The 22,347-nt window shown below is 51.1% G+C and overlaps 3 protein-coding genes across 7 annotated transcripts in view; 2 read left to right on the top strand and 1 right to left on the bottom strand.

Annotated features, from left to right (window-relative positions):
- CARM1 (coactivator associated arginine methyltransferase 1) overlaps positions 1-8,189 on the top strand; it is a 42,638-nt gene extending 34,449 nt beyond the window's left edge. For 2 of the 4 annotated variants that reach the window (XM_069591122.1, XM_069591121.1), the window contains exons 7-16: positions 293-383; positions 563-644; positions 4,730-4,815; positions 5,008-5,097; positions 5,515-5,652; positions 5,735-5,824; positions 5,906-6,018; positions 6,133-6,210; positions 6,452-6,520; positions 6,675-8,189. In XM_069591122.1, coding sequence (XP_069447223.1) covers positions 293-383; positions 563-644; positions 4,730-4,815; positions 5,008-5,097; positions 5,515-5,652; positions 5,735-5,824; positions 5,906-6,018; positions 6,133-6,210; positions 6,452-6,520; positions 6,675-6,817 — 980 coding nt within the window. In that variant the 3' untranslated portion in view covers positions 6,818-8,189. The remainder of the gene's footprint in view (positions 1-292; positions 384-562; positions 645-4,729; positions 4,816-5,007; positions 5,098-5,514; positions 5,653-5,734; positions 5,825-5,905; positions 6,019-6,132; positions 6,211-6,451; positions 6,521-6,674) is intronic. The other 2 variants (XM_069591120.1, XM_069591123.1) reach the window with 1 other exon arrangement.
- On the bottom strand, positions 7,313-13,526 carry YIPF2 (Yip1 domain family member 2). 2 transcript variants are annotated; one of them, XM_069591124.1, is made up of 10 exons: positions 12,848-13,526; positions 12,635-12,693; positions 11,843-11,997; positions 11,647-11,727; positions 10,645-10,732; positions 9,096-9,212; positions 8,846-9,012; positions 8,584-8,766; positions 8,367-8,497; positions 7,313-8,252 (listed from the first exon to the last, which is right to left on the bottom strand). In XM_069591124.1, the coding sequence occupies exons 2-9, from the start codon at positions 12,663-12,665 to the stop codon at positions 8,384-8,386; spliced, it is 936 nt and encodes a 311-aa protein (XP_069447225.1). In that variant the 5' UTR covers positions 12,666-12,693; positions 12,848-13,526; the 3' UTR covers positions 7,313-8,252; positions 8,367-8,383. The 2 variants fall into 2 exon arrangements, with proteins under 2 accessions (XP_069447225.1, XP_069447226.1); XM_069591125.1 differs by lacking the exon at positions 12,848-13,526 and having other exon boundaries at positions 12,635-12,762.
- TIMM29 (translocase of inner mitochondrial membrane 29) lies at positions 12,949-14,735 on the top strand. The gene is made up of 2 exons (XM_069591126.1): positions 12,949-13,179; positions 13,256-14,735. The coding sequence occupies exons 1-2, from the start codon at positions 13,086-13,088 to the stop codon at positions 13,942-13,944; spliced, it is 783 nt and encodes a 260-aa protein (XP_069447227.1). The 5' UTR covers positions 12,949-13,085; the 3' UTR covers positions 13,945-14,735.
- Positions 14,736-22,347: the final 7,612 nt, after the last annotated feature.

A 22,347-nucleotide genomic window follows, 5' to 3' on the forward strand; every position in this document is an offset into this window, starting at 1 on the left:
GACACCGTCCAGGTGATGGAGCAGAACCCCGGAGGCCCTGGCAGGGGCCGTCCTATCTCCCAGCCCTCGGAAGGCTCGGCCTTCCTCCCCTGGCCAGCTGTCCAGGTTCAGTGAGGAGGTGGAGGTCAAGTACTCTGTGGCCGCTGGCAGAGCAGGCTGAATGAGTGAGTGAGTGAGTGAGTGAGGAGCGGGGAAGGCCCAGAGTTGGGGTTCTGGGGCCCTCTGAGGCTCTGCCAGGCCCTGCTGGATGTCCCACCCTGATGCCAGCACCCCTCCCTGCCCCTACTCCCAGGAAACATGTTCCCCACCATTGGTGATGTCCACCTGGCACCCTTCACGGACGAGCAGCTCTACATGGAGCAGTTCACCAAGGCCAACTTCTGGTGAGTGTGCCCCTCAGGGTCCTGCCTCCTCAGAGACAGCCCCGCCTCGCTCTCATTCCTTATCCTTCATGGGACCTAAAAGATGGGCTGGATGAGGGCCAGCTGGGAGAGAAGGCAGTCTGGCCCGCCTGTCTCCTGCTGCTGGTGACCTTGCCATGGGGGGCGGGCACTTTCTGCAGGTACCAGCCATCCTTCCACGGAGTGGACCTGTCAGCCCTCCGAGGTGCTGCAGTGGACGAGTATTTCCGGCAGCCTGTGGTGGTGAGTGCGGGCACCCAGGGCACTCCTGGAGTTAGCGCTGGGCGTGGCCCTCATCTGGGGTGGCAGGAGGGAAGCTTTCTTGTCAGGCCTGTGCAAGCTGTGCAGCTCGAGGGAAACCACTGAAGCTGAGTTTCTGCCCCTGCAGAGAGCTCTCACACGGGAATGTTGGGAATAAAGTAGCAAGGCATGTAGAGTACTTAGCTCACAGCATGCAGTAGTTGTTATCAGATGCATTGATCCTTGATGAACTGATTCTGTTCGATTGACTTTAATTATTAAGATTTTTGAACCATGGGTCATGTATAGACCCATGGTTCAAAAATCAAAAAAGTATAAAAGTGGAAAGCCTCCCACTTCTGTACCCTAACACACAGTTCGCTTTCTTATAGGCAAACAGTCTTGCTGTCTGTCTTTTAGAACTCTGATACCTAAACGTGCATATGCAAATATATACATTTTTTTCAATCTTTTTTCCTCTCAAAGTGTAGCATAATCAACGTGTTGTTCTGTCTTAGTTTTTCTGTGTTCAGAGAACATACACTGTATGATTTCACTCCTTTGAAATTTGTTCAGAGTTGCTTTATGCCCAGTATGTGTTCTCTCTTGGTTTATGTTCTCTGTGTACTTCCTTGAGAAAATCACTTGTTGAGTACATTGTTACATTAATATCAATTCAGTCACATTTGTTAATCATATTGGTCAAGTCTTCTTTGTCTCTGCTGATTTTTTGATTTGCCTTTCCAGTCACTGATTGTAGATTTATTTTTCCGTGTAGTTCTGATAGTTTTTGCCTGACTTTCTTTTTTTATATTACTGTTATTAGGTGCAGATTTAGGATTATGTTTATATGTTCCTGTTGGATTGATCCTTTTGTAACTGTAAAAAGTATCTTTATTTTAAAAATGTCTAGTAGTACTGTTGCCTTAAAGTCTGTTTTTTTTTCTGATAATAGTTTAGCTACTCAGGCTTTCTTTGGTTAATCTTTATACAATACATATTTTTCCATCCTTATACTTTCAACCCTTTTATAACCTTATTAAGGTTTATCTCATGTAAATAGCATGTATTTGAGTTTTGTTCTTTAACCAGATTGATGGTTTTTGTCTTTTAATTAGAATGTTTAGATTATTTATATTTAATGTAATTACTGGTCTTCATGGCTATAAATCTGTCATCGTCCTATTTTTTTTTCTCCTGACCCTTCTTTCTTTTCAGCTCTTTTCTTACTTTCTTTCGTCTTAATAAGGTATATATTATCCCCCACCCACCCCCAATTGTCTCTCACTGGTTTTGCAAGACTCTGGGACAGCATCACTTTAAACATGACCGCTGCCCCATGTTTCCTCTCCTGGTTCTCTGATTATGTGTATATGAGATCTTTTTACCACATCTCAAAAGATTCTTATACTCTTTACTCTTTTCTGTATTTTTCCATCTTTTTCTTCCAATTAATTCTATAATTTTTACATTGTCTCCTTATCCATCTCCCAGTTTCAATCTTCTCAACACTATGTCTAATCTGAATCAGTTCTTGGTTTTTCTTTGGGAAAACACAACATTTTCTTGTGATAAGAGCTCTCAGGATTTAATCTCATAACAACTTTCATATGTATTGCAGAGTTAATTGTATTTATCACGTTGTACATTACATTACTGGTACTTATTTTATCTTACAACTAGAAGTTGGTAGTTCCTTTTGATTGCCCATCTAACACACCCTCCCCGATTTTGTAAAATTTCAGTTCTCTGAAATTTGTTCCCTCTTTTTCCTTGAACATGTTAAATATAAGTCTCTGATTTGTAGTATCTGGAGGATAAGTGGTAAATGTATTTCTGCTCCTTCTTCTGTTGGTTTCGTTCTTTGTTCTGTCTCTTGGTGTACCTGGTCCTAAGTGTCAGAACGAAAAATTATAGAGGCTCTGGAGGATAGTTTTCTTTCCAAGGATTTGTTTTTCTTCAGGCAAGTAGCCATAAGGAGGTAAGCACCTTGGTCCTGTGAAGCATTTAAGATATTTGGAGGCTGCTCTTCAATTCTACTTTGTTGCCATATTGCCTGGCTTCCCTGTAAGGCAGCAGTTCTCAAACATTTTCAACTCAGGACCCTTTTACATTCATAAAAATGTAGGATCCCAAAGAACTTTTGTAAATGTGTGTTACATATATATATATGTATTTAAACAATTAAAAACAATCTGTTTTTATTACTTTTGGCTGTGCTGGGTCTTCGTTGCTGTGGACTCTAGCTGTGGAGAGCAGGGGCTACCCCGGGGTTGCCGTGCGGGGCCTCCTCATTGCAGCGGCTTCTCCTGTTGCGGAGCGCTGGCTCTAGGGCCCTCGGGCTTCAGTAGTGCGCGCAGGCTTTAGTTGCCCTGCAGCATGTGGCGTCTTCCCAGACCAGGGGCCAAACCGTGTCCCTGCAGTGGCAGGTGGATTCTTAGCCGCTTGACCACTAGGAAGGTCCTAAATTTGTGTTTATTGACTGATATACTGCCAATATCTATTGGTGTTAAAAACTAAACTCAAGAAATTTAAGAATGTACATTAAAGGATGACAGTAAAACCCATTATATGTTAATATAAACAGCATCTTTTGAAAACTATTTTCTAAAACTTTCCAGCAAGAATTAGTGTCATTTGGAATTTGCCAGTCTCTTTAGTGTCTGGCTTAGCAGAAGACGGTCAGATTCTGCTTCTTTTGTTGCTGTTATTGGCTTCTGCTTCTGCATTCAATCTGTTATGGTATCATAGGTGAGTGAATGACTGACAAGGACAGAAAACACCTTAGTGTTATCATGAACATAGTTTTGACCTTAAGGGAGCTCTGGAAAGGGACCGTGTTTTGAGAACTGCTGCTTCAGGGTAGTCTTCATGGTCCTAGTGAGTCTGGTGGTTCACAGGGCCCCTGTCCTAGCCTCCCAGTTCCAATATGGTGCTGAACCATATTTAAATTAAAAATCATATTAAAAAAAAGATAGCTTCATTAAAAAAAATCTTATTTCTATTTTAATGGGGCAGTAAATGCATTTGTTCAGTCAGCCATCTTTAGTATTTTTTTTAAAGAAGTCTGCTTATTTAATGTAATTATTTGGCTGAGTTGCATGGCCTGAGGGATCTTGGTTCCCTGACCAGGGATTGAACCTGTGAGCCCTGCAGTGGAAATGTGGAGTCTAAACCACTGGACCGGCGGAGAAGTCCCTTTGCTTTAGCTTTTTGATCTCATAGAAGCATCTTTCTGCTTGGTTCCCTACCTCCATCCCACATGTAGCTCAAAAACTGGCAAATGCCAAGAACTAAAATCACACGTGCAGTGTTCACCTCGAATCTCCACATTTCCTTTTTATTTAGCAGCTTGGCCCCTTGAGTCCTAGCTGCCTCAGTAATCCCGAGTTCCCACCTGGCTTTCCCCACACAGGGAGGCCTCTGAAGGGCCCCACCCCAAGGGGAAAGGCACGTGTCAAAAAGCACCTCTCCTCTAAGGTCTTGGCCCCAAAGCCATGGCTGCTGTGGTTGCTCTCCAGTGATTTCAGACAACTGTTGTTGTTGGTTTTCTTTTTTATTCAGTTCATATAGTTCTTGGCAGTCTGACATGAGATCTCTGTCATAGCTGTGAGTGGTGTCAGCATAGTTCTCTCACTTGATTTTTGTGAACTTGCATAACAATTTATCTTGGAGATCTTTCCCCATCTATTCCAAAGAGCCTTTTTGTCCTTTTTCACACGCATGATCTTTCACTGTTGGGCCATCACTAGTGTAACTTCCAGGGTGTTTCTGCTCTTGGCAGTCTGTAGTTATGGGTGGAAGTTTTGTACATGTGCACATAGGTTTGTAGGTTACAATCCCTGAAGTGGAACTGCCGAGTCTTTCATGCAGATGAATAGTTGTCATTTTGAGAGCTGTCACCTAATCGCCCTCCATTGTGTTAGACCAGTTCCTCCTCCCCCAAGCATGGCTGAGAAGGGCAAACTGCAAACTGGTTTGAGCCAAATGGCCTAGAGGCTGCAGCCAGACTCTGGAAGAGGGGCGGGCTTCCCCTTCTCCTCACAGCCCCTGTGCCTGAAGCCAGGTCACTCTCTGCTCTCTCCCAGGACACATTTGACATCCGGATCCTGATGGCCAAGTCCGTCAAGTACACGGTGAACTTCTTAGAAGCCAAAGAAGGAGATTTGCACAGGTACCAGCAGCCTGGCACCCCGACCTCCTGGGCTTAACTTCTGGAGATCAGGGCCACTGCCAGCTCCCTTGGACAGAACCTTGCCTCCCAGGCTGGGCGGGCCGGGGCCCCACACCCAACACCCCCACATCCCCCTCCTCTCCCAGAAGCCCTGGTTCAGCTTCCCCAGCAATCACTGCCTTTGCCTTACAGGATAGAAATCCCATTCAAGTTCCACATGCTGCATTCCGGGCTGGTTCACGGTCTGGCTTTCTGGTTTGATGTCGCTTTCATCGGCTCTATGTGAGTGCAACCAAGCAGAGCAGGTGGCCCCCCCACTCCAGCCCCAGGTGGTAACTCCAGGTCTGGCTGGCTCAGATGATGCACTGGGGGCTGGGAGGGCCTGACTCAACTCCGCTGGGTGCTACTGCTCCTTGCAGAAGGCAGTGGGAGCTGGCCTTCGAGCAATAGACTATTGGGGGTAGGGTCGTCTACCCTGTTCAAAGTGACTATTCCTCGCGGGACCTGATTATGTCTCTTGGCGTGTATGTCCGGGCAAGTGGGTGTAGGTAGAACTTCCTGGACAGCCAGCCTGTCTCCGCTCCAGGGGACCCCTGGGTGGTGGGGGCCGGGGGTAGGGGGTAGGTGCCTGAGGAGAGCTCAAAAGGCACAAGGTGGGGGTCTAGCCCAGTCAAGGGCATGCCTGTCCCTGCTTGGCAGAATGACCGTGTGGCTGTCCACGGCCCCGACGGAGCCCCTGACCCACTGGTACCAAGTCCGGTGCCTGTTCCAGTCGCCACTGTTCGCCAAGGCTGGGGACACGCTCTCAGGGACATGTCTGCTTATTGCCAACAAAAGGTGTGAGCAGCCCCAGGGGCGGGGGCAGCAGGGGCTCGCTCCCTCCAGGCAGCCAGCTCACGGCCACCCTCCTGCCCCACAGACAGAGCTACGACATCAGTATTGTGGCCCAGGTGGACCAGACAGGCTCCAAGTCCAGCAACCTCCTGGACCTGAAAAACCCATTCTTCAGGTAGGACAGGCCCTGGGCCTGCGGGGGGCGCCCTCCTCACCCGCTGCCCCTCGCCCTGCCCACGGGCCTTCTCTGCCGCAGATACACAGGCACGACACCCTCCCCGCCGCCTGGCTCCCACTACACTTCCCCCTCGGAGAACATGTGGAATGCCGGCAGCACCTACAACCTCAGCAGTGGGATGGCTGTGGCCGGTGAGCAGCCCACTTGTGCGTGGGGTGGGGGTGGGGGCAGGGTCCTTCCCTGGTGCCCCCGCCAGTGCTGGCCCGTCGAGCCCTCCTGCCCTGACCTCTCCTTCCCCGGTGCAGGAATGCCGACCGCCTACGACCTGAGCAGTGTTATTGCCGGAGGCTCCAGTGTGGGCCACAACAACCTGATTCCTCTAGGTGAGCCCACGGGGGTGGGTGCGCCCAGGACCACCGTGAGCTTGGGCCTCCTGCCTTACCACCTTTGCTTCTTCCCCGGGAGCTGAGCTCCGCCCCCCCCAACTGCCTCTCTACCTTGCTCTGCGGGCGCCGCACCCACCCTCCCCCGAGTGTGAGCGCCCACCAGGCCGGGCACGTGGGCCGGGCAGGCTGGGGGCGGTGACGCCATCTCCCTTCCTTCCTTCTTCCTCCTGCTGTGCAGCCAACACGGGGATTGTCAATCACACCCACTCCCGGATGGGCTCCATAATGAGCACGGGGATTGTCCAAGGTAATGGTGGGCGGGGGTCGCAGGGCCCCGCGGGTGTGCGTGTGCCCGGGCGTCCGTCTGCCCTCTCACCTGTGCTTCCTCTCTGACTCTGCCATGGGTCTGGGCGGGCAAGGGGACAGAGGCGGCCCCTGAGTGCCCACCCCCTGCCCCACAGGGTCCTCCGGCGCCCAGGGCAGCAGCAGCGGCAGCTCCAGCGCCCACTATGCGGTCAACAGCCAGTTCACCATGGGCGGCCCCGCCATCTCCATGGCCTCACCCATGTCCATCCCGACCAACACCATGCACTATGGGAGCTAGGCCCCTGCGGCGCGGAACGGACTGACAGCACCAGGAAACCAAATGAAGACCCTGCCCCCCCCCGACCCTGGGCGGCTGTGACCCCTGACCTGGAGAGGCCCACACGCCCGGCCACAGCCTCTTTGCTACGGGAACTTGAACACTTTTTTTACACAACGTTGCCGCCGCCGCTGCCCCCACCCCACTGCCCACCCACATCTTGGCCCCAAGCGCGTGTCGCTGCCATATTTTACACACGATCATGTCGTGGGAGCTCTGTGCCCACCGTCCCCCGACCCGGCCCTCTCCACCCTGACCTGGGTTTGACATCTTCTTTAACAGGCGTGTCCGGGTCTGACAGCTGCAGGCCTGGTGGGGAGGGAGGGGTCAGTGGCTGCCCTGCCCGGTCCCTCGGGGCCGGTCCCCTGCCTGTCTCTGGCAGGGAAGGTAGTCCTGGCCCCTTCCTGGAGGGGCCTCCCCTTCAACTACCAGGCCTTGGTCACCACAGGCGTGACATGCTGCTTTTTTTAATTTTATTTTTTTATGAAAAGAACCAGTGTCAATCCACAGACCCTCTGAGAAATCAGGCCGGCCGGGCCGAGCCAGCAGCCCCTCTCCCCAGCTCAGAGGCTCAGTGGTGAGGGGTGGCCCTACCGAGTCTTCAGGATGGGGTGGGGCCGGGCCTCTGGAGCCCAGGGAGCCCCTCGGCCCCCTCCCACCAAAGGGTTCACCTCACACTTGAATGTACAACCCACCCGGCTATCGGGAAGGCCCTCCGTCCTCAGCCCCTGCCTCTTGCTGCTGTCCTGTCCCTGAGCCCCTGCAGGCCCCACCCCCACCTGCACCCAGAGCTAGAAAGGGTGGCCTGGGGGCCCTGGGCCTGGAGGGAAGGGTCAGCGTCAGCCGCTTGGGGCAGACGCAGAAACCTCAAGGGTCTGTCGTGGAAGGCGTCCTTTTTCCTTGTAGCTAATATTAGGCCTGTGTACCCCCTTCAGTATTTGTAGATGCTCCTCCTGTCCCTCCTACTCTGATGGCATTCTGGTCCCACCCCAGCCTGGGAAGGGGCCTTGCAGGGACCTCTCCAAAAAAAAAAGAAAAGGAAAAAAATAAAAATAAAAAAACCCACAGAAATATATGTTTCAACACAGGCAGTTTTCTTCTAATTCTGCTCCCCCATTTCTAACAACCCCAGACTCGGATGTGGTGGAGCTCAGGCTCAGCTCAAGGCCCGCTCTCTGGGCACCCCAGGAAGAGCAGGTGCAGCCCAGGCTGGGGTGGCCCCGGGGGGCAATGGCCGCCCTGGAAGCTCCCTGCTCTGCCCCTCTCCCGCCTTTATATAAATTCTCTGAATCACCTTTGCATAGAAAATAAAAGTGTTTGCTTTGTAAGAAAAGTCTGGAAAGTAGCCAAATGATCTTGAGGTTTCAGGGGAGCCTCCAGTCACCATCTCTTGGGTCTGAAAGAGAGAAAGTCAGAAGTGGCCCCGAGGCTTCTAACCTCGGGCGGGGGCAGAGGCGGGGCAGTTGGAGCTGGAGACCTGCCCCAGCCACAGCTGGGGACAGTTTCTCACCTGCAGGCTCAGCCTTCCTAGGCTGCCACGGACCTTGGCAGGGTGGGTGGCAACCCTGTGGCTGCAGGCTGAGAGGTGGCTTGGTGGGGAGATGCCATGGGCTCTGGAGGCAGCGGCTGGAAGAAATAAAACTGATCCGAGAGCCCTGGGTCAGCATGGGAGCCGGCAAGCTGAGTCCCCACCCCAAGCCCAGCCTGTGACCACCCCAGCCCAGTACCTTGCAGCCCATGGCCAGGAGGGCGTGGAGTAGCACCACCACAGACAGCAGCACCCCAGCTGCCAACCGGGTGTCCTCACGGACAACGGGCCAGAGGGTAAACACCAAGCCGGCGGCCGACAGGGCTAGGGCCAGGGCCCCGAAGAGCCACTGCAGCCACGGGACAGGGATGAGCCACAGGACCTGGGGGGGATACAGGCAGCTGGCTAGCAGGTCATCCCTGTGGCGCCCAGGACCCACCTATCCCCGGGGCCCCACTCACCACAGTGGGGATGAAGACAAAGAGGGAGTAGCCGTAGACGCACACGGTCTCCAGGAAGGTGTAAAGCCCCATGCGCTCCCGGACACCCTTGCGCCACCGCAGGAAGCCCCACAGCGCCAGCGGCACCAGCCACGTGTAGCAGTAGATGGTGACGCTGGCCACGGTCACTGCGGGTCAATCGGGTTATCACTCCAGGGCCCCATGGCACCCCGAGCCCTGCCAGCTCCCAGGCCTTGCCCGCTTCACTTGCCTTTGTGGAACTGGGGGCTGTAGTGGATGGATGGGTCCCTCCTCTGGGCCAGCACCAGGGTCAGGTTGCCAGTGATGGCCAAGACGAAGGCGAGCGTGGCACAGATCCAGAAGGGGCCTGTGGGTGGAGCACGGTCAGGGCCCCAGGGTGGGAGCTCCCAGGACTAGTGACCTGCCCCATCCGGTCCCAGCCTCTTTCCAAGCTCTGGGCTGCCTCCACCCTCACCGCTCCCTTGATACGGTGTCATACGGGTGACAGACTAGCAGCTGAATCCAGCCTTCATCTCTCATCTCTCTTGGCCTTTCAGTGGCCTTTGACCTAGCTGATCCCCCTCCATCTGGAAACACTCTCCATGTGGTTCCCAGGATTTTACCCTCTTGCTTTTGTCTCATCTCACTGGCAACTCCTCAGCCTCTTTGACTCCCTGAGCTCTTTAACAATAAGGGGCCCACCCGGGCCAGTTCTCAAACCTCCTCTGTGTTCATTCACCCCTTTTGTGAGCTCGTAAAACCTCAGGGCCTTCTGCCACCTTTGTGCCCACAACCCCCAGTGTCCCAAGTCTGGGCCTCTGCCCTGAACCTGGGGCTCCTATTCAATGTTCCATTCCACCTGGCACTCCCACTCTTTCCCTCAGAATCTTCTTGCCTTTTCCCATTGATAAGTGGAATTCCCTCTTTCTGGGGAAATTGTTAGTCACCCAGTCGTGTCCAACTCTGTGACCCCACGGACTGTAGCTGCCATGCTTCTCTGTCCATGGAATTCTCCAGTGAGAATACTGGAGTGGGTTGCCATTCCCTTCTCCAGGGGATCTTCCCAATCCAGGGATCGAACCCTGGTTTCCTGCATTGCAGGCAGATTCTTTACCATCTGAGCCACCAAGGAAGGTCCCGCTTTCTCATAGTCCAGGCAAAAGCTGGGCAGCGTCCTTGCCACCTCTCCTCCCACCCCATGTCATGTGTCAGCATACCCTGTTGGCTCCATCTTGCACATTTGCCAGGATCTAACCCCCACTCTCCACACCCCCAGGCCAGGCCCACGATCCCACACGCAACTCCTCCCTGGTCCTCCAGCTTCTGCCCTTGCCCTGCACAGGGCCTGCAGCACCCAAGGGGCGCTTGGCTAAGATCTCTTCTCACCAAAGCATAGGAGGCCCATGTGACCTCACCGGTCACCTCAGGGGCCTGCTGGCAGCTTGTTCCAGGCTGCAGTGCGAGCCTGTATCCGCCACACGCCTCTTTCGTGATATTCTTCCCTGGGTCTCTCCATCCTTAACCCCGACACCAACAAGGCTCATTCCCTCACCCTCCTCCGAAGGGCCTTCCCTGAGCAACCCACACAACATAGCAGCTCCCACCCTCTAAACACTCTGCTTCTCTTCCCAGCCCCGCAGCCCTCTGCAGCCTCGCTTGGCCTTGTCTATATGAACAGAGTACGTTTCAGTTCTACCTGAGTGACTCTGCTTTGTGCTCAGCTGTATACCAGGGCCTGGCCCTCTGTCAACATGAGTTGCATCAATAATTGAATGAACTGAAGGCACAACCTCACTCACCGTACAGGTCTGGCCGATTCTGCAGGTGGTGCCGTACAAAGTTGTGGCCAGGTCGGGGCAGTAACGACCCTTTGATCCGGTGCAGGACCTGGGGGGCAAGGCCAGGACCTAGGACAGAAGCCCATCTGGGGCTCCTCACTACCCACAAAGGAAAGAGGGTTACCCTCCTTAGGGGTTCCTTCCCTGCTGACCTCCCACCTCCTCTCTCCATGCTCTCATTTCTCTCCTGTGGCCTGGAGCCCCTTGCCCTGGGCAGCCCCTACTCAATATCCCACTGTCCCCCCACTCTGAAGGACGCTTCAGGGACTGCCATCTTTTTGTTAGCTTCCCCCTCCTCTCTGCTTGGCTGCCCTGGACTCCCCTGCTCCCCACCACCTCCTGCCCCCAATAAGAACTGTCAACAAATCCTGGGTAATGTCCTTCCCCCATCTCTGCCAACGTCTTCCCTACTCCACAACCCTGGCTATTACCATCTCCCACCCTGGCCTCCAATTCCATGTCACTCAGTCCTTTCCTGCTCTGAACCCTTCCGTGACTCCCTAGCACCTTTAGGATAAAACCCAAACTCCTTAGTACAGTTCATGAGACCCTTGGTGACCTGGCCTCTCTGCCTGGCCCCACCTCACTCTCCAGACTGAGTGAGAGGCAGCCTCGCAGTAGCGGTTGGCTTCTCTCACCTCTGGTCCCCTGCCTATGCTGTTTCCCATGCCTGGAACATACTTATGCTTCCTTCCACTCTAAGTCTACCTGCTTGTCTAAGTCCCAACAAATCTGTCGCCTTCTCCAGGGGGCCTTTCCCTGTGCACCATGTCACATGTTCTCCCCGTGTTCCCAAGAGTCCCACTCACTCCACATCCATGTAGTGCACACAGTCATGTCTACCAGCCTGGGTGGGAGCTGTTCTCCCATGTGCCTATTGCCAGCAGTGGCCCAAGGCCTGGTGCATGGTAATTCTCAGTGAATAGTGGCTGGACCCCATCCCACCAGCTTCCCCGGTCTGACCTGTGAGGTGTCCACGTCGAAGAAGCTCTGATAGTAGCCAAAGGTCCAGAAACCAGGCTGCTGCTTCTCCTCCTGTAGGAGCTGCACAGTGCAGACTTTCAGTGCTGGGGGTGTGGGGGCGGGGGTGGAGGGGTGCGCCATAGAGAGGGTAGGAGGGACAAGACAGAGGCCGGACACAGGGACTGCTAGGACTCACCACCGTCTTGTCGCTCTCTTCTACCTCATCCTCAGCTCCGTAACTGGCGCCTGAGTCCACTGTCACAGCCACGTGCCCCTTAGGGCTCAGCTGATCACTTCTGGTGGTGGTCTCATTCGGGGTCTGGGCCAGCAGATTAGTAGCTTCCTCGAACTCTGTCGAGAAGGAATATGAGGCACAGGTGTATTTGGGAGGCGAGGTAATTTTGTTTCACCCACAGCTCGTCTGGGGAGACTGGCATGCTGCCGTCCATGGGGTTGCAAAGAGTCGGGCATGACTTAGTGACTGAAGGACATCTGGGAGCCAAGAGTAACCATCCCCACCTCGGTGTTACCCCCAGCCCAGAGTTTCCTCAACTATGGCGAGTGGGAAGGAGGCATGTCCCCTCCTTCCTAACACAGGACCACAATGACGGCTGGCTCAGAGCCTCAGATTTATGGTCTGAGTTTAAGGTGGGAGCGGTGCCAATGCAGGAAGGAGACGCAGGAGACCAGGGTTTGATACTTGGATTGGGAAGGTCCCCTGGAGGAGGAAGTGTCAACCCACTCCAGTATTCTTGCCGGGAGAATCCCATGGACAGAGGAGCCTGGCCGGCTACAGTCCACGGGGTCGCAAAGAGTCGGACACGACTGAGAGACAGCACGCAAGGGGTTCGAGTTAGGAATGGGTTTCACGTCTAGGCGGTTGTTCACAGCTGACTGGGGTTCGGGTTAGATCTGAGTTGGAAACTCGATGGGAGGTTTCGGCCAGCGGAAGGAACAGGGTTCGGGCCGGGTCCGCGGCTGCACTCACCGTGGAAGGCGAGCTCGTCGGGCGCTGCCATGGTCTCTCAGGGTCGTCACCGCATCCCTCTGAGGATAGAGGCCAATCAGACTCTCTCTCGACACCAGTCGGCGCCCCTCCTGGACGCCAGCCTCAGCCTCAAGCCCGGCCTGGCGGCTACCGCACCCACCAGAACGTGAACTCGCCTCTCCTGCCCCACAGGTGTACCCACGCCCCCCTTACCTGAGGCGGTCTCAACCGGCAGGGCTTGGGCTCTCTGCGCCTGCGCGACCCGCCTACCGGCCGCAGATGACCCCACTCAGATCTGACAGCAACATCCGGCGTCGGTCCGTTTGCTATCCTTTTCCGATGGGGAACGATTTCCGGTGATGTTGACGCTTGCGCAGAAGAGATTCTCCGGGCCTTCTGTTTTGTATGCTTGGTGTTTCTCTTCGGAGCGCGGACGCCCAGCCGGAAGACAATGGCGGCTGCCGCTCTGAAGAGATTTTGGTCCCGAAGCCGTAGAGAGGCGGGTGACGCTGCAGCCGCAAAGCCCGGCGTGTGGGCGCGGTTGGGTGAGTAGCGGCGGGAGGCGGCGGGGTGGGTGGCGCCAGCGGCCGGGCGGCTCTCAATCCTCTTTTCTCCCCTCAGGCGCTTGGGCCCGCTCGCTGCTCCAAGATTACGCCGAGGCCTGCAAGGACGCGGCGGCGGCGGCGCGGGCTCGGCCCGGCAGGGCGGCCGTGTACTTGGGGCTGCTGGGTGGCGCGGCGGCCTGTTGCTCCCTGGCACCGAGCGAGGCAGCCTTCGAGGAGGCGCTGCTCGACGCATCGGGGACCCTCCTGCTGCTGGCGCCCGCCACTCGCAACCGCGACTCGGAGGCGTTCGTGCAGCGGCTGCTCTGGCTGCGGGGTCGCGGCTGTCTGCGCCACGTGAGCCTGGGCCTCTGCTCGCTGGTGTACGAGGCGCCCTTCGACGCCCAGGCCAGCCTCTACCAGGCTCGCTGTCGCTACCTGCAGCCCCGCTGGACCGACTTCCCCGACCGGATTCTGGATGTGGGCTTCGTGGGCCGCTGGTGGGTGCTGGGGGCCCGGATGCGCGACTGCGACATCAACGACGACGAGTTCCTGCACCTGCCGGCTCACCTGCGCATCGTCGGGCCCCACCAGCTGCACTCGGAGGCCAATGAGCGGCTCTTCGACGAGAAATTCAAGCCCGTGGTGCTCACCGACGACCAGGTGGACCAGGCGCTGTGGGAGGATCAGGTTTTGCAGAAGGAGAAGAAGGACCAGCTCGCCCTGAGCCAGGCTGACTCTCTGCTGTCTTCGGAGGTCGCGAGATGAACCTCAGACCCCCCGGGTCCCGACCGGTCTCCCGGCCCCCGCAGAATGCTGGCCCGGGAATGTGCAGTTGGTGCGTGTGAGCCTCAAACGCAGAGTGGTGGAAGTAAATTATTTGCAGCGTTCTCTCCCTGGGTTTTCACAAAATCGGGGGCCTCCCTCTCACCTGTTCGCTGTGAGCAGACGGCTCATTGAGAGCCTCCCTGGTCTAGGAGTTGGGGAGAGCAGAGAGACGTGCCATGTCGTCTTTATATTACTGCCACAGTTGGTAAGAAACTTTAGACGGAAATAAGGCTTTTTCACTGGGCTTCACGGTTCTCCTGACTAGGGTAACTTGCAGATTTTCGTTTTAAAATTTGACCTAAAAGGTTTATTCTTTATTTCCATGAGGGACATGTAATTTTTAATTCAGTTTTAAGTAATTGTAGTCTCAGAGGAAATTGGAACAATAATCGAGACATTCTGTGTAAAGGTTCACTCAGCTTCCCGCAACTGATAACATTTCATACTGTCCTTATTGTTCCATTGCTAACTGGAGTGAGACTCTTTTGCAACTCCGAGGATTGGAGCCCACAAGCCGCCTCTGTCTGTGGGATTTCTCAGGCAAGAATACTGGAGTGGGTTGCCATTTTCTTTCAGTAACCTTGAAAATACAGAATCATTTGGAAAGGAGTATGTTAATGTCTACAGCTGGGTTAAAATCATACTTTTGAAACTAATGTTACAAGCGTGAGACTGCCTCTGTCACTGATGGGGTCTATGACTAGTTAATAAATTGGGAGATGAAACAACCATTTTTGTTGTTACATAGTGTTAATCTGTTTTGCTCTAAGTTTTGGTACTTGGACCTTTCTTTCATACTATAGGGTGCATTGGACACATGGTAATGTTTATGTCCTTATTTGGGGGCAGAGGAGCATCTTTAAGCCAGCATGTCCATTTTACAAAGGAAAAATTTTGTTTTTCCAGAGCTGTGTCAGACTTCATGATTGAAACTAACTCCTAACCCTGTGACTTAATCCTCAAACTCATGGTATTATCTTTGACCCTAATAACATGCTACCAGAAACTACTGAATACTGCCATAAATAAATAAAACCTAAATACAGAAATAAGTGAATATAAACAAAAAGCAATGAAAACAAAAGAGGAATGATACTATAATTTGTAATCCTATACCATTACCTGCTGAAGGCTCTGGACCTGAATCCTGTTGTCTTTGTTCAGAGAAATTAACCAGCAGCAGGGAAAGGTTTGAGATGCACTGGTATCAAAATGAGACTTGCTCTTTACCACAATAATGAAGTATTTAGAAAAAAGAGATAGACTTTCCTGGTGGTCCAGTGGTCAAGACTCCAAGTTTCCACTGCAGGGGCACAGGTTCCATCCTTGGTCAGGGAACTAAGATCCCATGTACCTCAAGGCATGGCCAAAATTATAAAAGTTTTTTAAAAGTATTAAGAGGATTGCACATGATCATTGAGTTGGTTATTAAATGACACTCAAAGCCAGGGAGCCCTACCATGTTTGCTCCCTGCTCCAGTAGCTCTGGTGTCCTGAGTTTGTTATGAGGTGTGTGGACTGGAGTGGTTAGGTTTGACAGGGGCCTGAATGTTCATGGTCAGCACCTTAGAGTATACACAAACCTCCAGAGGACGGTCCAGCTTAAGCTTCATTAACTGTTCACTGTTAAGTTTCCAGTATCCCTTAGTGCTCAGCCCAGTGTGGACCCCAGCAAATGTTTATACTAGACATGCCCATTATAGGTCGGAGTTGGTGTGATCCTACCAGGGAAGGGGAAGCAGACCAGGGACTTGGCTCCCCATCCTTTGCTCAGTCCAGAGTAAGAGACCTTCAGATCTCAACCCTGCCCAGGGCCTAAATAGCAAGGTAGACATAGTGTCTCTATTTGCATAAGGGCTGTAGAATCTGAGGAGGAAGTGGGTTTTGAGGCAATTCCTGTTGATCCAATGGTTAGGACTTAGAGCTTCCACTGCAGAAGGCATAGGTTCAGTCTCTGCTCAGGGAACTAAAATCTTAAAAGCCACACAGTGCAGCCAAAAAAAAAAGTTTTTAATCTCAGCTTTTACACCTAACCAGCTGTGTGATTGACGGGCCAAAGCAATTAGGCAAGAAGTAAAAGTTAACTAAGTTGGAAAGAAAAGTATTTACAGGTGACAGGATGATGTATATAGAAAAGCTGCCAAATAAACTGAATAAATTCATTAAAGTTGCAGGATATAGAAAGATGTGTCTTGGAGAAATTAAAACAATTTACGATTGCAACAAAAAGAATAACAGGAATGCGTTCAACCAAGGAGGTGAAAGATCTATAAAAGACATTGAAGAAGGAAATTTTTTTTTTGGCTGCACTGGGTCTTCACTGTGGCCCTTGGGCTTCTATAGTTGTGGGCTCTAGAGTGCAGGGGCTCAAAAATTGCAGGTTGAGGGCTTAGTTGCCCCAGGCATGTGGAATCTTAGTTCCCTGATGAGGGATCCAATCTGCATTCCCTGCAACTAAAGAGCCTCTAGGTGAAGGTGAAAGAGGAGAGTGAAAAAGTTGGCTTAAAACTCAACATTCAGAAAACTAAGATCATGGCATCCAGTCCCATCACTGCATGGCAAATAGATGGGGAAACAGTGGAAACAGACTGTTTTGGGGGGCTCCAAAATCACTGCAGATGGTGACCGCAGCCATGAAATTAAAAGACACTTGCTCCTTGGAAGAAAAGCTATGACAAACCTAGACAGCATATTAAAAAGCAGAGATAGGGTACTTCCCTGGTGGTGCAGTGGTTAAGAATCTACCTTCCAAAGCTGGGGACACAGGTCCAATCCCTGGTGGGGTAAACTAAGATCCCACATGCTATGAGGCATGCTACTGAGCCCACGTGTGCTAGAGTCTGTGCTCAGCAATGAGAAGCCTGAATGCCATAACTGCAGAAAGTTTGCACACAGCAATGAAGACTCAGGACAGTCAACATAATAGAAATAAATAAAAAGCAGACATTACTTTGCTGATAAAGGTCAGTCTAGTCCAAGCTATGGTTTTTCCAGTGGTCATGTATAGATGTGAGAGTTGGACTATAAAGAAAGCTGAACGGCTTGATGCTTTTGAACTGTGGTGTTGGAGAAGACTTTAAGAGTCCCTTGGATTGCCAGGAGATCAAACCAGTCCATCCTAAAGGAAATCAGTCCTGAACATTTATTGGAAGGACTGATGCTGAAGCTGAAACTCCCAATACTTTGGCTACCTGATGTGAAGAATAGATTCATTGGCAAAGCCCCTGATGCTGGGAAAGGAGGAGAAGAGGACAACAGAGGATGAGATGGATGGCATCACTGACTCGATGGACATGAGTTTTGAGTAAGCTCCTGGAGTTGGCGATGGACAGGAAGACCTGGCATGCTGCAGTCCATGGGGTCGTAAAGAGTCAGACACGACTGAGCGACTGAACTGAATATGAATTGGCCACAGATACGCATGCGTCACCTGCATCCTGAACGCCCCCTCCGCCTCCCTCCCCACCCCATCCCTCCAGGCTGTCACAGAGCACTGGCTTTGGGTGCCCTGCGTCATTTATCAAGCTTGCGCTGGCTATCTGCTTTACTCATGGTGATGTGTACGTTTCAGTGCTGCTCTCTCAAATTATCTCCCTCTCCTTCCACTGAGTCCAAAAGTCTGTTCTTTACGTGAAGATGGATTCTTAACCCCTAGGCCACCAGGGAAGTCCTGGAGGAAAGAAATTGAAGATACAAATGAATGCAAAGATAGTCCATGCTCATGGATTGGAAGTATAACTGAGCAGGACCCTATAGGGCCTTCCTAGGACAGACCCCACCATATCCTTTGCCTGCCTTGTCTGTAGAAAAACTTTAGCCTCCTTGGCTTTCCCCAAGTTTCAAAGAATAAATTCTATTAGAGAAGTGCAAAAATACAGAAACGCAGGGAAAGAGTCAAGCAAGACAAAATAATGGTTTCACCATTAAAGCCAAGGATCTTTAGTTCCTCCTCAAGGGCTATAGATAATATTCTGAGGCATGTCCTTTGAGCTGTTTTGCAGATGCTGAAACGTGCACTAGGGGAAAGAAGTTAACAAGAAGGTTGATGATGTCAACTCCCAATTAATCAGTCAGAAGAATGTTCAATACACCTAACCTTTAAAAATCTTTCCCTGAAAGCCTTCTTGGTATTTAGGCCTTCTAAACATTAGCTGTCTGGGGGAATCCCCTGGTGGTCTGGTGTTTAGGACTCTGAGCTTCCGTTGCAGGAAGCCTGGGTTCAATCCCTAGTCGGAACTAAGATTCTGCAAGGGGCACAGCAGTATGACCAAACAAATAAGTAAATAATAAGATAAATATTTGGCTTCCTGAACTCCTTGCTTGGGGCCCTGCAGTAATCACTGCACTTTCCTTCACCACAAAGATGCATCAGTAGGTTGGCATTACTTTGTGTGGGCGAGTGACTCTACATTTGGTTCAGCAACAGAAGAATTAATATTGTTAAAACTGTAATCCCTACCAAAATTTGAATGACATTTTTCACAGAACTAGAACAAACAATCCTGAAACTTACATAGAACCACATAAGATCCCAAATAGCCAAAGTAATTTTGAGAAAGAACAAAGCTGAATTTATCATACTGCATGATTTAACCTGGATTTAATACTGCATACTACAAAGCTATTGTAATCAAAACAGTACAGAAACAGATCAGTGGAACAGAATACAGAGCCCAGAAATAAACCCACAGGTTTATTTCTGAATGGTCAATTAATTTACCACAAAGGAGCCAAGAATATACAATAGGGAAAGGTCAGTCTCTTCAATAAACGGTGTTGGGAAGACTGGACACTATCTTACACCGTCCACAAAAACTAACTCAAAATGGATTAAAGACTGAAACATAAGTCCTGAAACCATACAACTAGAAGAGAACATGGGCAATAGCTAGCTCTTTAACATCAGTCTTGGGGATAATATTTTTGAATTGGCACCAAACAAAGGCAACAAGAAATAAACAAGTGAGACTATATCAAACTAAAAACTTGTGCTCAGAAAAGGAAAACATCAACAAAATGAAAAGACAATCTATGAAATGAGAGAAAATATTTGCAAATCGTGTATCTGCTGAGGAATTAATGGTGGCTCAGACGGTAAAGACTCCACCTGCAATGCTAAGGGACCCAGGTTCCATCTCTGGGTCAGGAAGATCCCCTGGAGAAGGAAGTGGCACCCTACTCCAGTATTCTTGCCTGGAAAATCCCATGGACGGAGGAACCTGGTGGGCTACAGTCCCGGGGGTCACAGAGTTTGGACACGACTGAACGACTAACACTTTCACTTTAATATCTAAACTACACAAAGAACTCACATAACTTAATAGCAAAAACGAATCTCGTTAAAAAATGGGCGGAAAATCTGAAAGTTTTTCCTTAGACATACAGTACATGGTACATGAAACAATAAGTACATACAGAACAATAGGTACATGAAAAGGTGTATGCTAATCAGGGACATGGTATTTTAAACCTCAAGGAGATAACACCTCACACCTATAGAATGGCTATGATTAAAAAGAAATAGCACGTGTTGTCCAGAATGTGGAGAAAAGGGAATTCTGAAGGCACTGTTGGTGGGAGTGTAAATTGGTGTGGTCCCTAAGGAAAACAGTATGAAGTTTCTTTAAGAAATTATAAATAGAACTACTATATGATCCAGAAATTCCACTTCTGGGTATTTACAGAAAGAAAAGGAAAACAATTGAAAAGATGTATGTGCCCTTATGTTCAAGGTAACATTATTTAAAATAGCCAAGGTATGGAAGCTCATAGTGCTCATCCGTAGAAGAATAGATAAAGATGAAATGCCATATATTACATTATATATATAGATAGATAGGAATATTAGCCATTAAAACAGGAAATCTTGTCATTTGCAACAACATGGATGGAGCTCGAAGGTATTATGCTAAGTGAAATGTCAGGAAAGAGGCAAATACAGGATCTCACTTAAATGTGGAATCTTTGAAAATAAAGGAAAAAGTATCTAGCGTGTTGGTACAGAGAACAGGTTAGTGGTTGCCAGGGGGAAGGGGTTGGGGGTTGCACAAACATGAGTGAAGTGGGCTAAACTGTAATCTTCATGTTATAGAAGCAGTCATGGGGGCTTCCCTGGTGGTCCAGTGGTTCAGAATCCGCCTGCAATGCAGGAAACACAGGCGATCTGAGTTCCATCCCTGGGTCTGGAAGATCCCCTGGAGGAGGAAATGGCAACCCACTCCAGTATTCTTGCCTGAAAAATTCCAAGGACGGAGGAGTCTGGCGGGAATTGTTGAAAGGGCCACAAAGAGTCAGACATGACTGTGTGACTAATTACATATTGGGAAGATTCCACATGACCCAGGGCAATTAAGCTCATACACCACAACTATTGACCCCACATGCAGCCCCTACTAAGGCCCACCCTAGGACCAGTTCTCCACAAGAGAAGCCGACCCAATGAGAAGCCTGTGCTCTGCAATTAAGAGTAAGCCCTGCTTGGTACAAATAAAAGCCCTTGCAGCAGCAAGGACTCAGCGCAGCTAAAAATAATAAAAACAATTTTTAAAAAAGCTGTCATGGGAATGTAATGTACAGCATGGTGACTAATAATAAAGAAGTATTTGAATTTCAGCTTTTACACTCAGGGAATCTGGGACTGACCTGAGATAGGTGAAGTGCCTTCTCCACCCCTCAGATTCTTTCTCTGTAAACAGGAGCACAACCTACTCGAGGTTGTTAGCAACATCAGAAAGCACTTGGTACCTAGTAGACCATTACTGTGCACAGTGGGGCTCAGTGTGGAGGAGGGAGGCTCGCAACCCACCCTCTGACTGCCCAGGCCAGGAAGAGACCACAGCTCCCTGCCTCACCTGCAGCCCCACACACAGGGCTGCCCGGGGAGGTGCTCGGTTAGTGGAGGCCCACAGAGCCTGGGCTTCCCTGGTGGCTCAGAAGGTAAAGAATCTTCCTGCAATGCAGGAGACCCAGGTCCATCTCTGGGATGGAAAGATTCCCCTGGAGGAGGGCATGGCAACCCACTAGTATTCTTGCCTGGAGAATCTCATGGACAGAGGAGCCTGGCCGGCTACAGTCTTCAGGATCACAAAGAGCTGGACACGACTGAAGTGACTTGGCATGTACAGAGCCTGGAGCCTGTTTGTGCTTGTCTCTAGGAGCCAAAGAAACACGGCTGATATAGGAACATTTTCCAGTCCTCTCTTTTCTTAATATTTATTTATTAATTTTTTAAAAAGTATTTTAAAATTTTATTTAGCTGCACAGGGTCTTGGTTTCGGCCTTTGAACTTTTAACTGTGGCATGTGGGATCTAGTTCCCTGACCAGGGATAGAACCCAGAAACTCCGCACTGGGAGCTCGGAGTTCCAGCCTGTGGACCACTAGGTGTGTGTGTGCTCAATCGTGTCTGACTGTTTGCAACCGCATGGTCTGTAGGCCACCAGGCTCCTCTGTCCATGGAATTTTCCAGGCAAGAATACTGGAGTGGGTAGCCATTTCCTCCTCCAGGAGATCGTCCCAACCCAGGGATTGAACCTGTGTCTCTTACATCTCCTGCATTGGCAGGGGGATTCTTTACCACTGTGCCACTTGGGAAGGCCACAGGCCACAAGGGAAGTCTCTTAAAATTTCTCTGGGTGTGGGCCCTTGTAAAAGTCTTTATAGAATTTGGTACATTTGCTTCTGTTTTATGTTTTGCTTTTTTCCCCTGGAGAGGCATGTGGAATCTTAGCTCCTCTACTACGCGAGCACAAGGTGGCGCTGGTGAGCCGTAGGCGGCGGATCCGCGTGCCTCGCGTGGGCCACCTCCTCAAGGCTCCAGGTCCCAGGTGCTATCTTCTCGGGTTGCACAAGTGCTCTGGGTGCCCCCAAATGCAGGCCCTCGCGTGATCATGGTGATAGGCAGGATCTCCCACACACCAGATCCCCAAGGATCCCTCCAAAAACTTGGACATCTGGTGGCCGTCACCCACATCAGTAGAACCTGGGGTTCAGAATGTCACTGCCCACTGTCCCCACAAGGGCATCCCTTCTTTAAGCACCAAAAACTGGGGACATCCCAGATAGGGGCCTTTTCTTTCTCTTCTCTGCCCTGGCTCCCACACCTCCTTTGGGTCTTTTCCTGTGATAAGTTTCTGCTTCCTGGAGCCCTGGCCCCCACCTGTCTACCTCCTCACCTGCCTCACGTTCTCCAAAGTTCTTCTGGCAATGGGGCCTCACAGGTTTCCCTTTATTTTCTTTTACGTGGATTGTTTTCCTTGGAGCTAGCCCAAGTCTGCCAAGGCAGGGGTTCTGTCTGACCGTCACCCTGTGCCTGGAAAAACCCCTGGCACCAGTAGGTGCTCAG

Source organism: Ovis canadensis, chromosome 5 (genome assembly GCF_042477335.2).
Source record: "Ovis canadensis isolate MfBH-ARS-UI-01 breed Bighorn chromosome 5, ARS-UI_OviCan_v2, whole genome shotgun sequence".
Lineage (NCBI taxonomy): Eukaryota > Metazoa > Chordata > Mammalia > Artiodactyla > Bovidae > Ovis > Ovis canadensis.